This window comes from Aulonocara stuartgranti (assembly GCF_965226115.1).
Source record: "Aulonocara stuartgranti genome assembly, chromosome: 4".
Lineage (NCBI taxonomy): Eukaryota > Metazoa > Chordata > Actinopteri > Cichliformes > Cichlidae > Aulonocara > Aulonocara stuartgranti.
In genome coordinates this window covers 9,981,911-10,001,221 of record NC_138942.1, presented here as the reverse complement: position 1 = coordinate 10,001,221, position 19,311 = coordinate 9,981,911, and the positions used below count along the sequence as shown (strand labels likewise).

Below are 19,311 nucleotides of genomic sequence, written 5' to 3'. Positions count from 1 at the left end.
ACTGGCCCTCGAGGCCTGGAGTTCGAGACCCCTGCATTAGAGTATTAGCATGAGAATTCATTAATGCAAAAACATTTCCTGTTTACCCCAGAAAGGTAGGCATATTGGTCTGTCAATGAAATTAATCTATTTATTTGTTTGTGTTGATTCTGATGTACCATTGTTGAGTTCTCCAGATAAAATGTTTTTAATAACATTGACATCATCTGGTTCTTACCAGTAGGGCTGGGCCATATCATACCGTTCACGGTAATACCGGTATAATGTTGGGCAACGACAAGAAAATGAAATATCGCGATAGAATATGGGTAAAACGCGCATGTGCAGTGCCTTTGTTTTCATACGCACATGAAAAAGGCACTTCGGCGACGGAGAATGACAAGGGCGAAAGCGGATCGTTGAATAAAACGGATGAACCAGAATTGGTTTGTAAAAATGCTGCAACTTCAGTGGTGTGGAACTGGTTTAGCTTTCGTCCGTTAATACCGTGTTTTTTGGAAAATACGGCACACTTAAAATCAATCCTTTGATTTTTCCGAAAATCGACAGTGCCCCTTATAATCCCGTGTGCCTTATGTTTGAATTCTGGTTGTGTTTACTGACCTCGAAATGATTTTATGTGGTACACGGCGCTCGAAAATCTGTCAAATGTTTTAGTACGACTTTGCAAAGCTACGAAGCCGCACCGCTTGATGGATTGTCGGAGCATTACTGCTATTGTAGGCAGAAGCCTCGCGGAGTGATACGTACTGTGCTTCAACATAATATTACCGTATTGCGTGTGTATAACCTCTTTTTTGGTTTTGTGGATATTATACATGGTTATGCTGAGGATATGTCGGCCAATTTCCACTGGAAATGCCTTTTGGTTAAACTGTCAGCAAGGAATTTGCATTTGCACTGTTACGTTTTTATATAACTTTAATGCAAAAAACAGCTGCTTGTTTAAGTGAAAATACATTGATGTTTTTTTTTTTGCACTAATAAAATTGTGGAGTTGTAAAGTATTTTGTCTAGTGTCAATTATATTGTCAGTTATATCGTTATCGCAAATTTTCAAATCTATATCGTGATAAATATTTTTGGTCATATCGCCCTGCTCTACTTACCAGGTTCTAAAATTAGGGAAATATCACCTCAAATAACCAAGAACATATAACATATTACACCATATTTAACAAAAATGAAGCCAAAATGCAGAACCAGTGTGTGGAAAAACTCAGTACACTCCATGATTCAACATCTTGAAGAATCGCTTATTGTAGCAGTAAGCTAAAGAAATCATTGTCTGTTTAACTATATCAGTCTCTTACATCATTGTGAAGAATTTTGTCCCACTCGTTTCTTTTTTTTCTTGCATGACCTTAATTCTTTCATAGATTTACTGCTGCTGTCTTTGAAATCACTGACCTGATGCAGGACCCAACTCCAGTGAAACCTCTGACATCTGACTCTAGAATACTTTGGTACACAGAGAGTTTATGGTTGACTCAGGATGCCCAGGTTGTCACCCCTCCACCATCATGTTTGACGGTGTTTGTTCTGATATGCTGAGTTTGGTTTTCATCAGATGTATTAGGTTAGATTAAAAAAAAAATAGTCCTGTTGCTGTGCATTACAACCAGGCATCTCCACTTTGCCTCTTCTGTCCAAATTACATTTCTCCAGAAGTCTAGTTTGTGCAACTTTGCAAACCTAAGCCATGCTGCCATGTTTTTTTTTTTTTTAAAGATAAGAGGCTTTCTCTTGGCAACCATTCAAAACAAGCCATACTTTTTCAGTAAGCCATAACACTGTTATGAACTTTAACATCTATCATGCTAACTGAGGCGTGTAGAGTCTGAGATGTAGCTTTGGGTATTGGACAATCTGAAGGTAAATTTGCTGGTAAAATTGGCAGCTGTCTTAATATTTTTTTCACTCGTGAATAACCTTTATCATTACAGAATGATGGATTTCAAATTGTTCAGAAATGGCTTTATAACTGTGCCCATATTGATGAGCAGCAACAGTCACATCTTTCAGTTCAGTGCTGATGCCCTGCTTCCTTGACATTGTGCTAACACACACCTGAATGCTTCAGACCAGCAAAACTACCAAAGTCTCTGCTTTTATAGAGGTGCTCACACTTACAGATGAATTTAGATTTTCACTGCTTTTACATTTGGCAAGATTTTTAATGACATGCTGTAATATGTCATTAATATGTCATGCTTTGTTGTTCACCTGAAGTTACATTTACCAAATTTTAAGTCCTACATAAAAAAACAGATACCTTTTCATGTTGTGATACATAAACCCTAAAAAGAAGGTGCATTTTATTTATCATATGAGGACAAAGCAGTGTATCTGCATAGTTAGTTGTTTTTTTTAAAAACCAATAACATGAAATTGCTGTTGTAGGTCAATTGATATCTTAAGCTTGACTTCACACTTAATGATCAGTCCCACACTATGACTTCAACAAATCTATGATCAGTCAAAGTAAGAGGTACAAAAATGTCAGAGCTTACAAAAGACCTTCCTGTTATTCTTTAATTATTTCTTTGTGGAAAAACATGCATACGTTGTCTAAAACAATTTATTCTGAGATATAAATTAAAGTGTGCCCAAGCGTCTCATGCTGTCTTCCTTGGACTGGCTTCTTATTGATCATAGTGCAGTGTCAAGGCAGGCACTCCCCTGGGTCCTTGGACTGACTGAGATATGAATGTAGTGTTGGTTAAATGAAAAGCACAGATAATTACACACAGAGGTACAGAGCCATAGCACAAAAGAAGGCATATCAATTAATGGGAGCTGAAGTGGAAAAATTGGCAGCACTCAGAAATGCCTCAGCAGTTTTTACCAATCTTCCACTAATGCTCATCCATATTTTATGCTTTGAGATTCTATTGAGTGCTTTTGTTATATTTTATAGTCTTTTTCCATCAAGCTGACAGCAATCACACTACCAAGATGACTGGGTCAGATCTGTTAACACTTATATTTAGCTTAACAAAATGCCATAGGTCTGCAAGACATCACATTGACAGACAGGCACACGATAATAGCTGTGCATGTCTCTCAGATTAGTTCAGCTCAGATTGTAATTTGTAACACGACTGAAACATTTGTTTGTGATGCATTATTGTCATTCCTGTTGCAGAAAGGAGATATCTGTGTGTATGTGTGTGTGTGAATCTGAGTGAAGGGCGGGGCAGTATTTATAGTGGCAAGACCTTTGAGTGTTGTTACACCTAAGTAGAGTCTATGCTGCTGCTCTTTGTGTAAAAACTTTAATTTAAAGATGACCTATGTTTGAGTGACATATGTCATTAAAGCGCTGCCACTTTAACAGACTAATGAAACCAGAAACTGGCTTTATAAATCTTTTAAAGTGGCATCATATAATTTTGTTTGAAAGGGGCTTAAAAATGTAATTTTATGTATGACGACTTCCAAACGATTGCATGGTGCTTTAAAGAACATTCGCATTTCATGTCACAATACATTTTAAGCTTTTGCATTCTCCCTTGGCTCTAATTATGAAGTTGTGTTTTGCACCCTGCTTGTATCTGCCAGGCTTTATTCTTGCACACTACTCATCTGTTCAATGACAAAACATGTTACACTGTGGAAAAGAATAATAGCACTCAGCCAGAGCTCTTTCTGTCCACCGTCCCACTTTCAAACCTTAATGAGTGTCAAGTGTACTTACTACCTAGAATAAAATTACTCTGACTGAGCTTCAGAGCTCTTGGTGAGCCTCTAGCTCCCGGTGTTTAATGGCTGAAATTAATGTTTTTCTGCTCAATGACACGTTGTTCTCAGAGAACAAATATTCAGTAAAGCATGAACTGTTGTTCCTGTTTTGAAAATAAAAAATATGAAGCTGCTATTCTGTTCTGCTGCTCGAGTCCTGGGAATAACCAACTGTGCCAATTCAGCTAGCAGTGTGTGTGACTGTGCCAACTGTGTCAGCTGTGCAGGGCTTATGGTTTCTTTGTGCTAAACAAGTTGCACAGGTGCTGGTGCTGCTGGTAAACTAGCAACTCAAGTATAGTGAAAAAGCAAGTTCCTTAAAATTCAGATTATGCTAACCGCTCCCGAAGCAAAATCCTAAAGAGCACTTTGCTTTGGTTAATCTGTTTTACACACATATACATATGCACAAATTCTAATGTTATAATGTAGAAATAAATACCCTGAATTTCCTACTTATATTAGATGTGCATTTCAAAAATACATGTGGAAGCACCTTGCAGGTTTGGAACTTTTCAGCAGAAGGTTTTCTGACCCCTTAATCTCACAACTTTTCCATTAGCACTGACACAACAAGGCCACGTTTTTGCCCGTTTTCTTGTTTTCCTGCTGTGCTGTGAAATAACATTTGTGATACCGGGAAATTGGAGACTCTTACAGATTTATGTTTTCCTCCTAGGCTATAAAACTCCAGCTGGGAAGCATGGCTCCATCACTCTATACATAACAACATGAGCTCTTATAAATGCATGTGTTTGGTCTTCCTGTGATCCTTATTACCTGTAGACACCCTTTGGTTTAAAATGATTATATTCCTGTTATTGGGAAATGCATATATGTAACTTTTATGAATTTATGATAACAAACTGAATGGTTATTTTTTGTTTTTCACTTAAGAAAGGGAATCTTTACTTTTAAATTTTAATTTACTTTATTTTGGACACACACAGAGAATAACAGCGCTACTGACAAAACACGATTAGTAAAACTGACGCATGCTGAACCACTTGTAAAGTCACTCACTTGATCCATGATCGCATTTCGTGGCAAGCAGAGCTGACTCATTTTCTCCCCACAGAGATAATCTTTACCATTTACCTAGAAACAGTTTGTCAATTTCTCTGCAACAGACACAGCAGCACTCCAGCAAAAATCTCAAAACTTCCCCTGAATCAACAACACAAACGAGATCATGTCTCCATTTATTACCGAGATTAACAACATAATTTGTTTTGGCTCTCTTGATGGATGCTGTCGTGTCTGAGAGCCCAGGTGCATAAAGTGTACGCCTCAGAAACCTCCATTGTGACCTGGAGTCAAACCAGGAGAGACAAGGGCAAGGAGAGACGAAAAGCTGCTATTGTAAACCTGTCAAAGTCTGAATGTTTTCCACACCTAGAGAAATGACCTTTAAGAAAATCCCAGTGAGATTTCTATTTTTTAACATTGGGTTTTCTGCTTTCCCTCTTTTCACTTCAAATTTTACTCACCAGTTATCATGAAAGTAGAGGAATGTGAGAAGGTTTGTCTGCTTTAGTTGTTAGATATCCCAATCACCTTACTTAACAAGTCTGACAATCTAGGGAACAGCCTGTCTTCAGTTTCCACTTATAAAACTATTTACAATGACGCAAGTAGAATCTCTCCTTTTCATATTTATGAAAGTCGTTTCCACCAAGGCCACTGAGACTGCTATCAGGGAAACACAATTATGTTTGACAGTGTTATGCAACCATCTACATTTAATATGAAGCAATTTGTGCCCTTCTCCTTTGTGGCTTATGTAGAGATACTCACTAATAATGTTTAATAATAAGTCTGGAGAGGGAAAAAAATGCTTAGCTTGTTTGCATTTCTCTGGTATAAAAAGAACTTCCAGTGGAGAAGACTGGACACATGGATTTATTGCAATTAAATGCAAAAATTACATTACTGTTGGCTAATAAGGTTGACTGGAATATTTCAAATAGTAACAATTTGGTATTCCTTACAATAAATTAATTGATTAAATTAATGTTGTGCATAAAATGTAGGTTTTAATGTGTGCCCCAAATCCTGTACAGCTGTTAGCATCTACATTAGCTTAAGGAAAATGACTTTCCTAATGAATATGTAAATTTATGCGGCAAGATCTTACAACTGATCAGACCTTCTAGTGGCTACAAAATTTTAAAAAAAAATCATCCAGTGTTTTTAACAGCAAAGCATGCTTTGAATAACCACAATTGGCTGTTTGCAGATAGCTGAAATTACAATTACGATCTATAAGGGATTAAATCACTGCACGATGTAAGTGATGCATGCATAGATATCTAGTGCATCGTGCAAAGTGTGAAATGACTGAGTAACCATTTCACTGTAATAATAATAATTATAGTTTTGTGACACATGGTAAACGCAGTAGGTTAAAGAGGTCATGTCCAGCAGCTGTTCGCCCTTCAGCCATGCTTATTAAATATTATTATGTAAATTGCTTTGGGCAGCTAATATCACAACACTCTCCAACACTTCATCTGCTGCCACATAAACTGAAAAGCTTAGTGAGCTTTTTTTTATCCTGACTGTTCATGTAAATGGCAGCAAAGGAAAAAAACAAACAAACAACAAAAAAACATTAAAATAGTTTAAAAAAAGTTTTCTCAAAAATAAAGAGTTTGTTTCTGACTAACAGTTGTGGGATAATAATCAGCCTCCTATGGAAAGAAAATGAGCACCATTTATGATGCCTTACTGCCCTCTGCTGTACAACACCTGAATAATTGCTATAAGTAAAAGTATAATAACCAGTGTAACCAGTTCCATTCTTATATCTGTATTTTAAAGATTTGTCAACAAAATTTCCCACATCCCAATTTACGTTGCTCAAAGAGGGATAATCTCAGGTACAGCAGGCTACCCTGATAGTGCAGCAGCAGTGAAAAGTGCATTTATTATACGCTGCTAATTACACTGCTGTCCACATATTTTTATTCATCCAACCTTATCTAGCCATTGTTCACAAAGAACATTACACTTTTAAACATAATGATTAAATTAATGCTTGCTTTAACTTCTTATGTAAAATACAGAGCAGCCAAGACCAGCATGCTGTTAATTATTTGCACGCATTTTCACCATGGTTTGCATTAGACCTTTATTATGGCTGCTGAAGGTCTGAAGGTCAAAGCATTGTAAAATAAAGTCCTTAATTGCTTGTGGTAATAAAATTCTCTGTAACTTCTCTTTAACTTTTTTTTCTCTTCTTATCTTCTTAATGAAGTGAAACAGGGTGAAAAGGCTAAGATTGGAGCTGAAGCCTATCCCAGCTACCACAAGGCAAGAGGCAGGGTACACCCCAGACAGGTCGCCAGTCTGTCGTAGGGCCAACAATCCAATTTTTGGTTCAAATCACCATTAACATGTACAGAGGTGGTCAGGAGAGCGGTAGAACAGTGAGTATCTACAACCATTTGTAAAACATAGTGGAGGGTTGGGGCTGCACTTCAGCCAGTAAGTGTTTATGAAAGTAGAAAAATACAGGCAGATTTTCATTGACCATGGAAAACCATTCGGAAAGTGTTTGGCAGAGTCATTTTTCAGTATGACAATGCAGTAAAAGCACACCTAGAAAACAACACACAATGGCACATTATAACATTATTTACAAATGACAAGAAAGCTTGCCTGAGAAACCAAATACTCATTTTCAATCTTAACATACTCAGTTTTCACCTTTTAATTGTATTTACATGCACATTTGCAGACATTTCAATAAATTGCTGCCACCACTTCCCCATTTTCAATATATAAAGAAAAAAGGAATCCCTTAAGACTTCTGCATAGTACTTCATAATTAGTAAACCTGACCCAAATTTAACAAACTCTACCCTCAACAGCTAAAAGGCTTTATAGATCACTTGACAATTCCAAATCACTAATGGATTCAAATGGACTTACAGATTAGACCAAATAAGAGCCCATCTTTTCCAAGTGCAAGTGTAAATCTGAATTAACTGACAAACTCGAGGGTTCAGGGTGCGTCTTTGACATAATTTATTCAATAATCATACATTTTAATATAATGGATTCATCATGATAGCCATATAAAATATTTACAGAGCAAATCATTTGTAAAAATGACAGATTCTGCTGGAAAGTATATGTGCTTATATTGTAGAAGGCGGTAATGTGTCAGCAACTTCCAAGAGCGAGTATGTGCCACTGAAGAATCACTGATCCCGGAAAGTGACACCTCACATGTGCAGTTTCTAGGAAATAATTAGCACAGCTTGAAGTCTAAAATGGTGATCTGAGATTAAGAAAGGCTGCAGGTGGACTGTTTGGAGTCTCTTCCCTAAGCAAAGAGAAAACAAAGTTACAAAGATTCACCGCACTTGTACACGTCACATGACAAAAAATGTATTAAAAAGCAATTTGGTCTCATCTTCTACCAAAAAGACTGTTTAAAAAGGAAGGGTTGCTGTGACAACAGTGTACCTACATGCGTTCTTGTTAGCATGCTACTGACGGATAAGCTTTCCTGGTACCTGTTGTCTCTGCTGTTGGCGTCTGTATTCTTCTTCACTGGCAGCGAGAGCCTGAGCGAGAGCCAGATCCTCCTGCTCCTGAGGGCTGAGACACAAACAAGAAAATGTTAGTGGGGAGGAAAAAAAAAAAAAAAAAAAAAAAACACATTGGAAGGACTGAGAGAAATTTGTTCAAAAGAAGGAAAGGAAAAAATAAATAAATAAATAAATAAATGAAGAATATAATTATTATATGAAGCTGATTTTCCTGGCTCAACATGGACATTCAGTCCACACGCAGAGATGCAGTTAAAGATTTTATCTTTTTATTTCTATCCATTTTTAAAACTAAATCAAAGTCCACGTGATTTTTCCTTGATGGAAAGAAAACATTTTTGCTGGGCACCAAAATTGACCTCCCCCAAAGACAAAGAGAAAAAAAAAAGTCAATGTTTGCATAAACACATTATGCAGTTTTTGTTATGGACTTAAAATTCACTGCTACTCTGCTGATATGAACCAAGCCCATAAAAAAGGTCAGCAACTCCATAACGCGTCATAGCACCATGAATTTTACATGAGTTTATGAAACATCCTGCATCATGTTGTAGTGAGTCATGCATTAGTGAAGCATCACTTGTATATATAATTTACACCACCATACATTACATTTTATAAACATCAGGTCTGCTAAATAGCTGTTTTGGAGTTTCCTATCATAAGTGTGAAGAAGCTAATGATTGGCCGTGTGGTGAAACTGTCTCTGTCAATTAAGACCGCTTGTTTAGGGGAATAAACTTGCAGCAAGCAAAGCTGAGGATTCAGTTTCCTTTAGCAATTCCAGGAAAACTGTCAAAACAAAATTTTTAAATATGTTCACACCATGTAAGATAAAAGGAAAAACTGCAGAGCACGTTTCCTCCTTTATTAAATCTAATAAACCATCTCTATGGTTAAGATATGACATTAGATATTATTGCTTTCTATTACCGAGTTGATTGGAGGACTGAAAGTCAAGAGATGTATGAGAAGCACATCTCAGCCACACTGTGTGCGTCTCACAGGCTATCTGCTACTGGAAAAATGTTTCCAAGTGGAATAATATTTCCATAATGCACATAGATATGAGTGTTATAAAATATTTAAACCCCATAGAGGATAATGCAACAGCGATATTAGAGGATAAAATAATAGTCCCCTCTCAACATATCTGACACTCAAAAGCTGCTTTTACACATTTACCTGAACTTTCCTAGACACTGCATGTCCGACACATTTAGATCAGGCATTAAACAGTTTTCAATTTGGCAGCTTGCGCATACCGAGTCAGTGTTATGTTCGACTGAATAAATTTGTCAATTATCTGGTTGGTTCACAGTCAGTGAGTGGTCATCATGTTTCCTGTCTGTCTGCTCGAGTCAGGCAGTACCTTTACCCAAACCAAGGTATTTCAAGTAATTAAACACAGCTGAAGCCGACTCTCTGCCGCTCTGACCTACATGTAAGAAAGGACTTTTGAATTTATGTGTGAAAATAGACAACTACTACTTTTGGCTGCTCCCTTTAGGAGCTGCCACAGCAGATCATCTGCCTCCATCTCACCCCATCCCTAGCATCTTCCTCTGTCACACCAACCAGGGCTCTAGAGTGCGACCAATTTGGTGGCAAATGCGACCAAATTTTTCAGTGGTGCGACTAAAAATAAATATTTGGTCGCACAGGTGTGACCAACTGTTCCGGTAACAAAAAAAAAAAATCTCTAACTCTCCGTGTGGTCAACAACCGACACACATTATGCCCCTATCATGGACTAAACCAATCAGAGATAGTCAGGGGCGGGACCTCTCTGATTGGCCGTGGTCCAGTTGAAAGTGCAGGTGGAAGAGAGAGGTGAGTAGCTTGAATAAAGCGATATCAATTCATTAACGGATTCCACACAAAGACCTAAACACGGAGCGGACCCAACACATCAGAATCAGCTTCGTCTTTCTCGGCTTTCTCACCCGACGGCCCGAACACGGACACGCTGTCGGAGCTTAGCGATTCTTCGGGTCCACGCTGTGTCTTTTTGCGCTGATTCTGAGCTGCAGGTTTTGCCTCTCTCCAACCAAAATTCACCGAGCCAGCAGCAAAAGAAGCAGCAAACTGCGCTTCACATTTGATCAATGTCGTCATGAATTCCCTCTGACTTTTGCTGTTTTGCTTCCACCACGATAAAAATCACACTTCCTGCACAGCTCTCTCTCTCTCTGTACTTCAGGAACAGTTTCCCGTCTCAAATCTGTTTTCTGCATTATTCATTCGCTTATTACCCACCAGTCTAGCGTTGTTTACAGCGCCTTTTCTTTTTTCACTTAAATGACCTCGGACAAGAAAGCCTAATTTCTGCTGTTCAATACTGAAGAAATTTAAATTTCTTAAAATTATGCAAAATTGCAGAATATTTTTAAGGTTATCTGCTATAAAAAGCCAGACCAGGAAAATCTCCTGTGTTTTATTCTCAGATACTTTCACACAAAGGCATCTGCGGTGATTTTCACAATTCTGATGAAGTCTCATGTGTATCAGTACTGATAAATGATCAGAATTATAATATTTCTGACTGTCTGAGGCTAAATTGAATCAAATCAGGACTTTGAGAACCGGAATTGAATGGATTATAGAAATCAGTGATGATACTCAGCCCTAGTGAGCAGCCTAGGCCTGAGAGAAGTGGATGTAGCTGTGGGTAATAAGAAAAGATGAAAAGAACTATTGATAACTTTTTTGTTAAGTTAAGGCCTGATCTATCTGAAATTCATAGCCAGTGCTCTGACACGGTGCCATCAATATTTGAATGCTGAAAAAGCACAGTGTATCCAGAAAACACATTATATGCTGCAATAAATGCACTGCCCAAGCGTCCCCTCTCCCCACGGCCTTTCAGCAGCAGACAGCAGCAAACAGGTCGTCAGAGGAGAAGATGATGATTAAGTTTAACATTTTCTACAATATTGACAAAGCACTTTAAGCACAAGTTTGTTAGTTAATAATTTAGAAATTAATATTGTCTGTATAGATTTCCCCCCCCAAAGAAAGTGCACATGTAAAACTGCGGTGTTAAGCGATGCGGTTGAAAAATTTGAGTGCGCCTAACTTTTGTGCCGGTACGCCTAAATTTTTAAAGTTAGGCGTACCGGTGCGCCCATGTCAAAAAGTTAGTCTAGAGCCCTGCCAACCCTCTGCATGTCCAACTCCACTACATCCTCTTTGGTGTTCCTCTTTTCATACTGTCTGGCAGCTCCACATTTAACAACCTTTGTCCAATATATCCACACTCTGTACTTTATCCAGACCATCTCAGCCTTGCCTCACTAACCCAGTCTTCAAACTGCCCAACCTCAGCTGCCCCTCTGATGTACTCATTTCTAATCATGCCCAGTCTCACTACTCCCAAAGAAAATCTTAGTATCTTCAGCTCTGCCTCTTGTCTTTCTGTCCAAACCATATATGCTAGTAAGGCTCTTGATGATTGTTTTATTCAAATACAAATTCAACTGCTAGAAAACTTTGGATTTTTTAATTTGACCACTCCTTGAGGAACGTCACATGAGGTTCATTTCCTTCTTATCAAATGCAAAAAACAATACAACCTGATAGCCATGGTACCATAAGAGCACTTGTGTTTGCTGATTCAGTCTGATTCATTAACATTGTTTAACACTTCATTTTCTCCGTTTGCCTTCCCTTTCATTGTTGCTCTCAATGACTTTCTAAGAAGCAGCACTTTTAAGCTGAATGTCAGTGAGAAAAACACTCCTCCATTCACACCAGCACAGACATGAGTGGCTTCAAGGGGGGTGAACAATTTTGGCATTCGGAGAAAAACATACTCACCTAAGTGCTGGCGCAACTGTCTGCCTTGAATCAGCCAAAGACATCTCCAAAGCTCTTTGTAAAGCCTGTTCTTCTGTCTGCAATGAGAGCACAGCACCACACCTATGTTTACATTGACCAAACTTTTTTTTTTTTTTTAATTAATGGCATCATGCTGTGTAAACAATATACATACCAGGCCGGCCTGAAATGATGCTGATGGTGGTATAACATTCTGAGCTGAAACTGAAGTAGAAATTCGCTGGGCAGAGCTAAAAAACAAAATTGTGCATAAATAAAAACAAAAAAACAAATCTTAAATTACAAACATTCCCCATTTTCTCTGACACCTTTAAATTCAATACGAGCTAAAAACACTCACCCAGTGCTGTGACTTCTGCTATTTGCATTCAGACCATTAGAAACAGGTCTTGTGTTTCCTGAACTAGAAGAACTGGAAGTAGAGGCAGATGTGGAGGAAGTACCTTGGGTCCTCATTAAAGCAGCATGTCTGAGACATCAGCAATTAAAAAAACCAAACAAAAAACACAACAACAACAAGGGGAAAAAATCAGTTCAAAGGTCCACACTGTCAGATTTCAGATGAAAGAACAGCATTATCGATGAACAGTTCAACGGTACTCACCCAGATTTGGACAGAGGTTTCCCGTCAGTCTTACAATCGTGGTCTAGTGGGTGACGGTGTTTAAGACAGTAATTTAAACGACACTGGTCACAGGTAACTCTTATCATCTCCTTCTGCTTACAGCCTCCTTTCGAGCATTTATTTGTGAAAATCTGAAAAAGAAAACATCGTCAGTTATTACTTTGTGGATTCTAACTGGCTGCTGGGTAAAACACAAATCAGTGTTATACTAACCTTTCTCTTTCTTTGTGCGGGGTCGGATTTACAGTCCCGATCAATGTGTTCACCAACTTTAATGTCAGGCATCTCTCCTCTCTTGACAGGAATGGGAGTGTCACACAAAGGGCATACTGGTACCTGGATATCCTACAGGGACAAATATAAGAAAAAAAAGAAAATATTATTTAAAAAGGAAACATGATTACAGAACACCAAAACAGTCCAGTAGATTACTGTGTCTACTTTTGCATTTCACTTCAGTAACTGCTTAAACTGAGGGGGAGGAGAGCCCTGGAGTCAGAGCCAGTGTCCTGACAGCATGGTAGGTGCTTATTGTTGCTATGTGGAGAGTTTATTTCATTTTTTGGCAATATTTTTGTTTGTATTTATTTATTTGTTTGTTTGTTGTTGAGGGTGAAATCAGATTTTCCCTGTCTTTTAGCCTTTTTTTTTGCCTGGATCCTGCCTCCTTTTCATTCAGGAATTTGTTACAGTCACCTGGCAGAAACAACAAAAACACCTAGTGGAAAAGGAGACAAGGAGGCAGAATTTCCTATAAATTTTAAGACTTTATTACTAATTAAACTCAGAGATAGACAAGCTGAAAGAAAACAAAACAACAAAACTCTGGACGAAAAGATTAAAAAGTCAAAGCACTCTCCCCTCCACAGAGGAGGAGTAGACAGACAAACACTGAGCTACTCCCTCCCTCATCTAAAGTACTCCCTAACCTGATTACTGTGTGGAGTCGGCTGCAAAGAGCAGCACCTAATGCAGGTGAATGAGGGTAAAACACACACAGGAAAACTACAGCAGGCCCTGCTAAGGCCACAACAGTTACCACAACCTCTCTCACTAACTGTAAACATAACATCAATTGCAGCCACAATAAGAACAACAATGTGAAAAGCATGAACAGCATTTATCATGATGCAAATAAATGCTAAAATATACATTTTTCTTAGACTCTAATATTAGGTTGAAATACCTGAAAATCAGGGACATTTAAAACTAAAGGATTTTTAAATGATCATTTCTCTAATCTTGTGTATTCTTGCCCAGTAATTACATACTTTAAACAGCAATGTTGACTTTAATGAAATTTATAAGGATGTTGTAACTAAATAATAATAAAACATTTTCAACAAAGCAGTAAATCTGTACTTTAGGTATCGCTTACCTTTTTGTAGGATGATGTGCATTTGTGATTTGCATAGGTTATGTGATCCTTGCAGAATATCTCTTGACAAGCATCACATCTCATAGGCAGAAAATCTGTATTGTCGACAAAGTTATTATTATTAAAGTTCCAACCAAGCCTCGAAACGTAAACAATGGAGGGAACATGACTGTGCGCTTTAAACTCACCTAAACGTTTGCAGGTCTTCTCAGAGCAGTGCTCTCCTAAATCTGGGAACTCCATCTCTTAAAGCTACTTTTGAAGCAATATCCTGTGAATTTCAAACCTAAAGGAAGAGAAGGGAACATCTCACGGTAAGACTGGTCTTTCTGTACGCCAGCTAATGTTTTTATTGTGATAACATATGGTTACGAGTCCCTGATCTACGATGAGATTGCTAAATTGCTAGCCAGAAGCTAAGCTAACTTAAACGATTAGTTTAGTTACATAACCAAGTTTCTCTCAAGCTGGTTGCGATCTTGTGACAGCAAAGGGAAAAAAAATGTCCGATATTGAATCAGAATTATAAAATATTTTCAGCTGACGCTATTAACGCTTGCTTGATATAATAACACAACTACTTAGCACTTAAATAGAGCTAACAAATAAGCCAGTATGAAACTGTCTGTAAACGTCGAACAGGTGAAACCAAACAAATTAGCTGCATTTGTTTTAGACTAGACCTCAAAAAAAGGCGTAGTAAACATGTTTAAAAGACAGCTGTTTTGTTCATGTTTATGTTTGCTTAGCTGTTTGCTTAGCTAACAAAGCTAGCAAGGTGAATCTGACAGTTAACCTTAGCGTTGGTCTAAATTTCACTCACCAGATTCCGTTTTCCTGTCGCTCTGCTGTGCTACTGTAGGAGGCAATAACGTTATCTTAACTCATCCACCTTAATTCTGACTTTGTCGGTCCTTCTTGGTAATAGTTTCACGGGTGATCCCTTAGCACCGACATCTGCGTGCTGTTATGCTCAGCTGGCTGTTTTCGTCGAATTTTGATGTGTCACGCACGCTCCTCCCACGTCAGGACGTACTCTACGTCAGAGAAACACGTCATCCTGGGTGTAGTTTCCTAGAGCTGAATCACAGATGAAATGTCTGGAAGGATCCACAGTTTTACTCACTACTCATGATGACTGTCATTTATCTGGACGCCATGTAGCTGCTACAAAGAAATTGGTAGATTTTATTATTTTTTTTAAGAAAGTTAAATGAGATTATTATTGTTTTTATTATTTTAAACAGGGGTATACAAACACTGCTCTATTCTGACAGTTTTTTTTTAAATTTCACAGGAAGTGGTGTGACATTCTTAAAAATATTTTTTAAGTAGGTGAAACCACAGGCTGTGAGTGAAACAAAGACAAAGCACAGTATCAGATTGTGTCATAGCATACTACAGTATCTACCTGGCAGACATGGCAACATGAGCGTTTTATATATTTGCATTTACTCTCGTAAAAATGAACAATCTTCAAAAGAAAGAAACGTAATAATAAATGAAAAAGTTACACTGTGATTTATCATGAAATTCTAATGGCTTTGTACCAACATATACACTAACTGAATGGTAACACTAGTGTCATATAATTATAAAATAAACAGCTATAAGCATACAAAGTCATTCATTACAGTATTCTGCATAGCCTATTTCTATGAACTGTACCAGTAACAATCCTATTGAAGGCTTTTGCTCTTTTATTTTATTTTATTTTATTTTATTTTTTTGGTCTTAAGAAAAGCCCAACTTGGATCTTGACTGTGCCTACCAATCTCTTCCCTGAGACATTTTCACAGCTTTTTAACAATATGAAACAACCTTCAGAAGCTCTACTTAATGTAACAAATGGGATACTTTGAATTTGATTGTGTCCTGTATCAGTTTGTCTGTTTTTCCCCTTAATTTTTTAAAAAAGAAGAAAGAGTTAAAAAGAGTTGAAAATACTTGTAATTTGTTCCTGGAATCACTAGGATCTCTGGCAAACTGATCACCACATTTATATCAGCCGGAGAACCAGGTTACTTTTATTTTGAAACATTTAACCTGAAAAGCTGTTGCCTACAAGTCACAAAAACATGTGTAACCTGTTTGAATTATGATTTTATGATGTGGAGACCAGTGCAAACTCTACATCTAAAACATTATTTAAGAGGAGTGAAAAATTAGTTTGTGGTTTTAAAATATTTCCCAAACTGTGATGAACAAAGTATATCTTGCCATACTTTGTTTATTCAGCTCATAGAGCTATAACCTAAATAGACACTGAGCGAAGAAAAACAATGAAAACCTTTAACAATCACATTAGTGCTGTGTGTAGAGTAGTTGGAGTTCTCATACATTGCAGGATGTTATCTTGTTCACACCGACCCATAGTGGTCACAATGTGTAACTGCTCCACAGAGAATAAGGACACTGTAAGCCAGCTTAGTAATAATAGTGGTGGCTTAAAGTTTGCTTGAATAATAACCACCTTAATATTGATATTATGAACCCCAGCAAAATGTAATGCAGTTGAAAAAAAAAGGACCTAAATAATAATCTATCAAGCATTCTTCACATCTGTGTGTAAGAACACCCGCTTTTCAGGTTCCCTGTAGCTCTGGCTAGCATTGAACAAAAGACTCCCATGTGTTCCTCTCTTGAGTGCAGAGAAACATAATGACACTTAACATCTCTTCAGCATTTTCATTTTCTGAAGCACATTATTTTTTTTCAGGCAAGCGATGAGAACACTTTACTTGTCAGGGGCTATTTCTTTCCCCAGCCTTGTATGTACTTCCAACACTTCACAGTCCCTGCCAGCTAATTGTCCTTGAAAAAAGGGTTGTATCTTAATTAATTTCTCACTACAGTTCCCTTTGTCTGGCTCCTATTCATCAGTTGAAGTGACGCGTAAGAGTGAATCATTATCATAAATTCGACATAATAGTCTAAAATTGAGTTTCACCTTCTGGGCTTTTCCAGAGCCTTTCAACTGTATATAGGTGTTTGTTGAGTTTCATTGCTTTTATTCACAGACAAGGTCAATAGAAGTCAGAAGTAAGAAAGGGTGTAACGAGGATCTTTATAGGACTATATTATTTACAAGACCATTTCTCCTGAGTTTAATACCTTTCCAGATATTTCAGACAAAACTGTTTAATGACATGAAGTCAAATTTATATTGGTTGTATGTTTAGTAGGAGTTCATTTAGTGTGAAAAAGCAGAATGTCTCTCATTATTTCTCTTCCTTATCTGCAGGTTAAATCTAGGCTGAAAAGAGTAATTTGTTACTCTTCTGTATGCATCTCAGGATATCTTCTTCCTGCAGGCTGTGAGGGAAGAAGGAAACAGACTTCTGAGATTGTTCCAAGTCATCAGTAAATAATCAAGTTTTACATTTTGTACTGCAGCAGCATTCTGCAAATCTTTGTTGTTAAAGACCAAACTTGTTTTCTAGAAAAGGGACACATCCTTACATCTTCACAAGTCCAAAACATATTCATTAAAGCACTGTAAATTTTATCCATAAAGAGTGGATTTTTCCAGTGGATGGGTTATGTTAAGAAACTTGAAATAGGAGAGCAATGGGTTTGATACTAGATGTTAAGGATTATCAGCATATTATCCAGTTCCTGTCATTAAGTCGTATTTGAGGTCTTGGATCCAAACCTTTTGAAGGTACAGAGTTTTTTAAAAGAAAGGTGACACTTTTGTTTAATTTTTGATCCCCTTGTTTGACTTTGTTGATACTGAATGCAGTGTATGTCATGTGTTTTCGTTGGTTTATTAATGGATGAATGGATGGATAATTGGCAACACAGATTGACAAAGAAAAGGTGGGACAGTTAGGGTGTTAAATAAGGTAGACAGGAGTACTTGGAGTCCAGGCATATGTTAAGAGAGTTGTGACAAAGGCAAAGAAAAAAAAGGCTTGCACTGAGTTTTATGTAAGGCTGGACAATAAGGAACGAGAACAGGACTTGTTTTGACTGGAAAAGCTGTGCAGCAGGTTAGGGTGCTTAAAGATAAAGATGGACTACTTTGAACCAAATAATTAAACTGAGGTTCCAGTGCAATAACTTTTTTGTCGTGTTTAAGTTTTTCATTGCCAAATTGTACAAATTAGTGCAACTTATTAGTGTATGAGTAGAATTCAGCTGAAAAGACATGAGGACTTTATTGGGTGGGGCTTGACCCCTGAGGCCCATACATAACAGACACTGGAGAAATATAGAAATGGTCAGAAGGAGTTGCACTGTGTCTTTGTGGATCTAGAGAAAGCATAGGATAGAGTACTGAGACAAGAACTGGTACTGAGTGGGGAAGTCAAGAGTGAGAGTTATCCAGGGCATGTATGAGGATAACAAGATAGTGGTAATGTATGTGGTAGGAGTGACAGATGTGCTAAACGTACAGGTGCAATTACATCAGGGTTCAGCTCTAAGCCCTTTCTTGTTTGCAGTGGTGATGGATAGGTTGACAGATGAGATCAGGTAGAACTTTCCATGGACTACGATGTGTGCTGACAGCTACTCATACAGTAAGGAACAGGTGAAAGAGAGCCTTGAGAGTGGAGGTATGCTTTGGAGAGAAGAGGAATGAACCTCAGTAGAACAGAGTACAGTAAAGATGCAAGGACTAGAAACAGAGAAGGTGGATGATTTTAAATAACTTATATCATACCAAACCAAAAAACAGTGCACCAGAGATGTGAAGAAAAGAGAGCAGGTAGGGTGGAGTGGATGTAGATGAATGCCTGGGTATAAGTAGTAAGAATAGAAGGAAAGGTTTGTGAGATGGTAATGAGACATAGTGAGGCCTATTGACCAACAGGATGTCAGTGGAAACTGTGCTAATGTTAGAAAAGGGAGAAGGTGTGTTTGGCATCAGGGGGAGAAAAGGAAAAGCAAGAGTGTGGAGGTGAGAGTACTTTAAATGTCGGGACTGTGACTGGTAAAGTAAATTGAAACCCTGTATAATGTATGGTTTGGAGATGGTAGCACTAACATAAAGACAGGAGGCGGAGTTGGAAGTAGCAGAGTTGAAATGCTCAGATTCTCATTGGGAGTGACCGAAAAGGACATTAGAAATGAGTATATCACAGGACCTGCTAGGGTAAGAGGTTTGGAGACAAAGAGGCAAGGCTGTGATGGTTCGGACATGGAATAGAGGGATA

At 37.8% G+C, this 19,311-nt stretch overlaps 1 protein-coding gene and 1 long non-coding RNA gene across 3 annotated transcripts in view; one reads left to right on the top strand and one right to left on the bottom strand.

Annotated features, from left to right (window-relative positions):
* The window catches only part of LOC309705887, a 269,576-nt gene that overhangs the window by 62,258 nt on the left and 188,007 nt on the right, over window positions 1-19,311 (top strand). The gene's annotated exons all lie outside the window — the stretch shown is intronic.
* Window positions 7,753-15,161, bottom strand: zfand2a (zinc finger, AN1-type domain 2A). Of its 2 annotated transcripts, none has more exons than XM_082529610.1 (10): window positions 14,973-15,161; window positions 14,338-14,435; window positions 14,150-14,244; window positions 12,985-13,116; window positions 12,751-12,902; window positions 12,487-12,615; window positions 12,301-12,376; window positions 12,126-12,202; window positions 8,225-8,355; window positions 7,753-8,077 (listed from the first exon to the last, which is right to left on the bottom strand). In XM_082529610.1, the coding sequence occupies exons 2-9, from the start codon at window positions 14,390-14,392 to the stop codon at window positions 8,244-8,246; spliced, it is 828 nt and encodes a 275-aa protein (XP_082385736.1). In that variant the 5' UTR covers window positions 14,393-14,435; window positions 14,973-15,161; the 3' UTR covers window positions 7,753-8,077; window positions 8,225-8,243. The 2 variants fall into 2 exon arrangements, with proteins under 2 accessions (XP_082385736.1, XP_082385735.1); XM_082529609.1 differs by having other exon boundaries at window positions 8,271-8,355.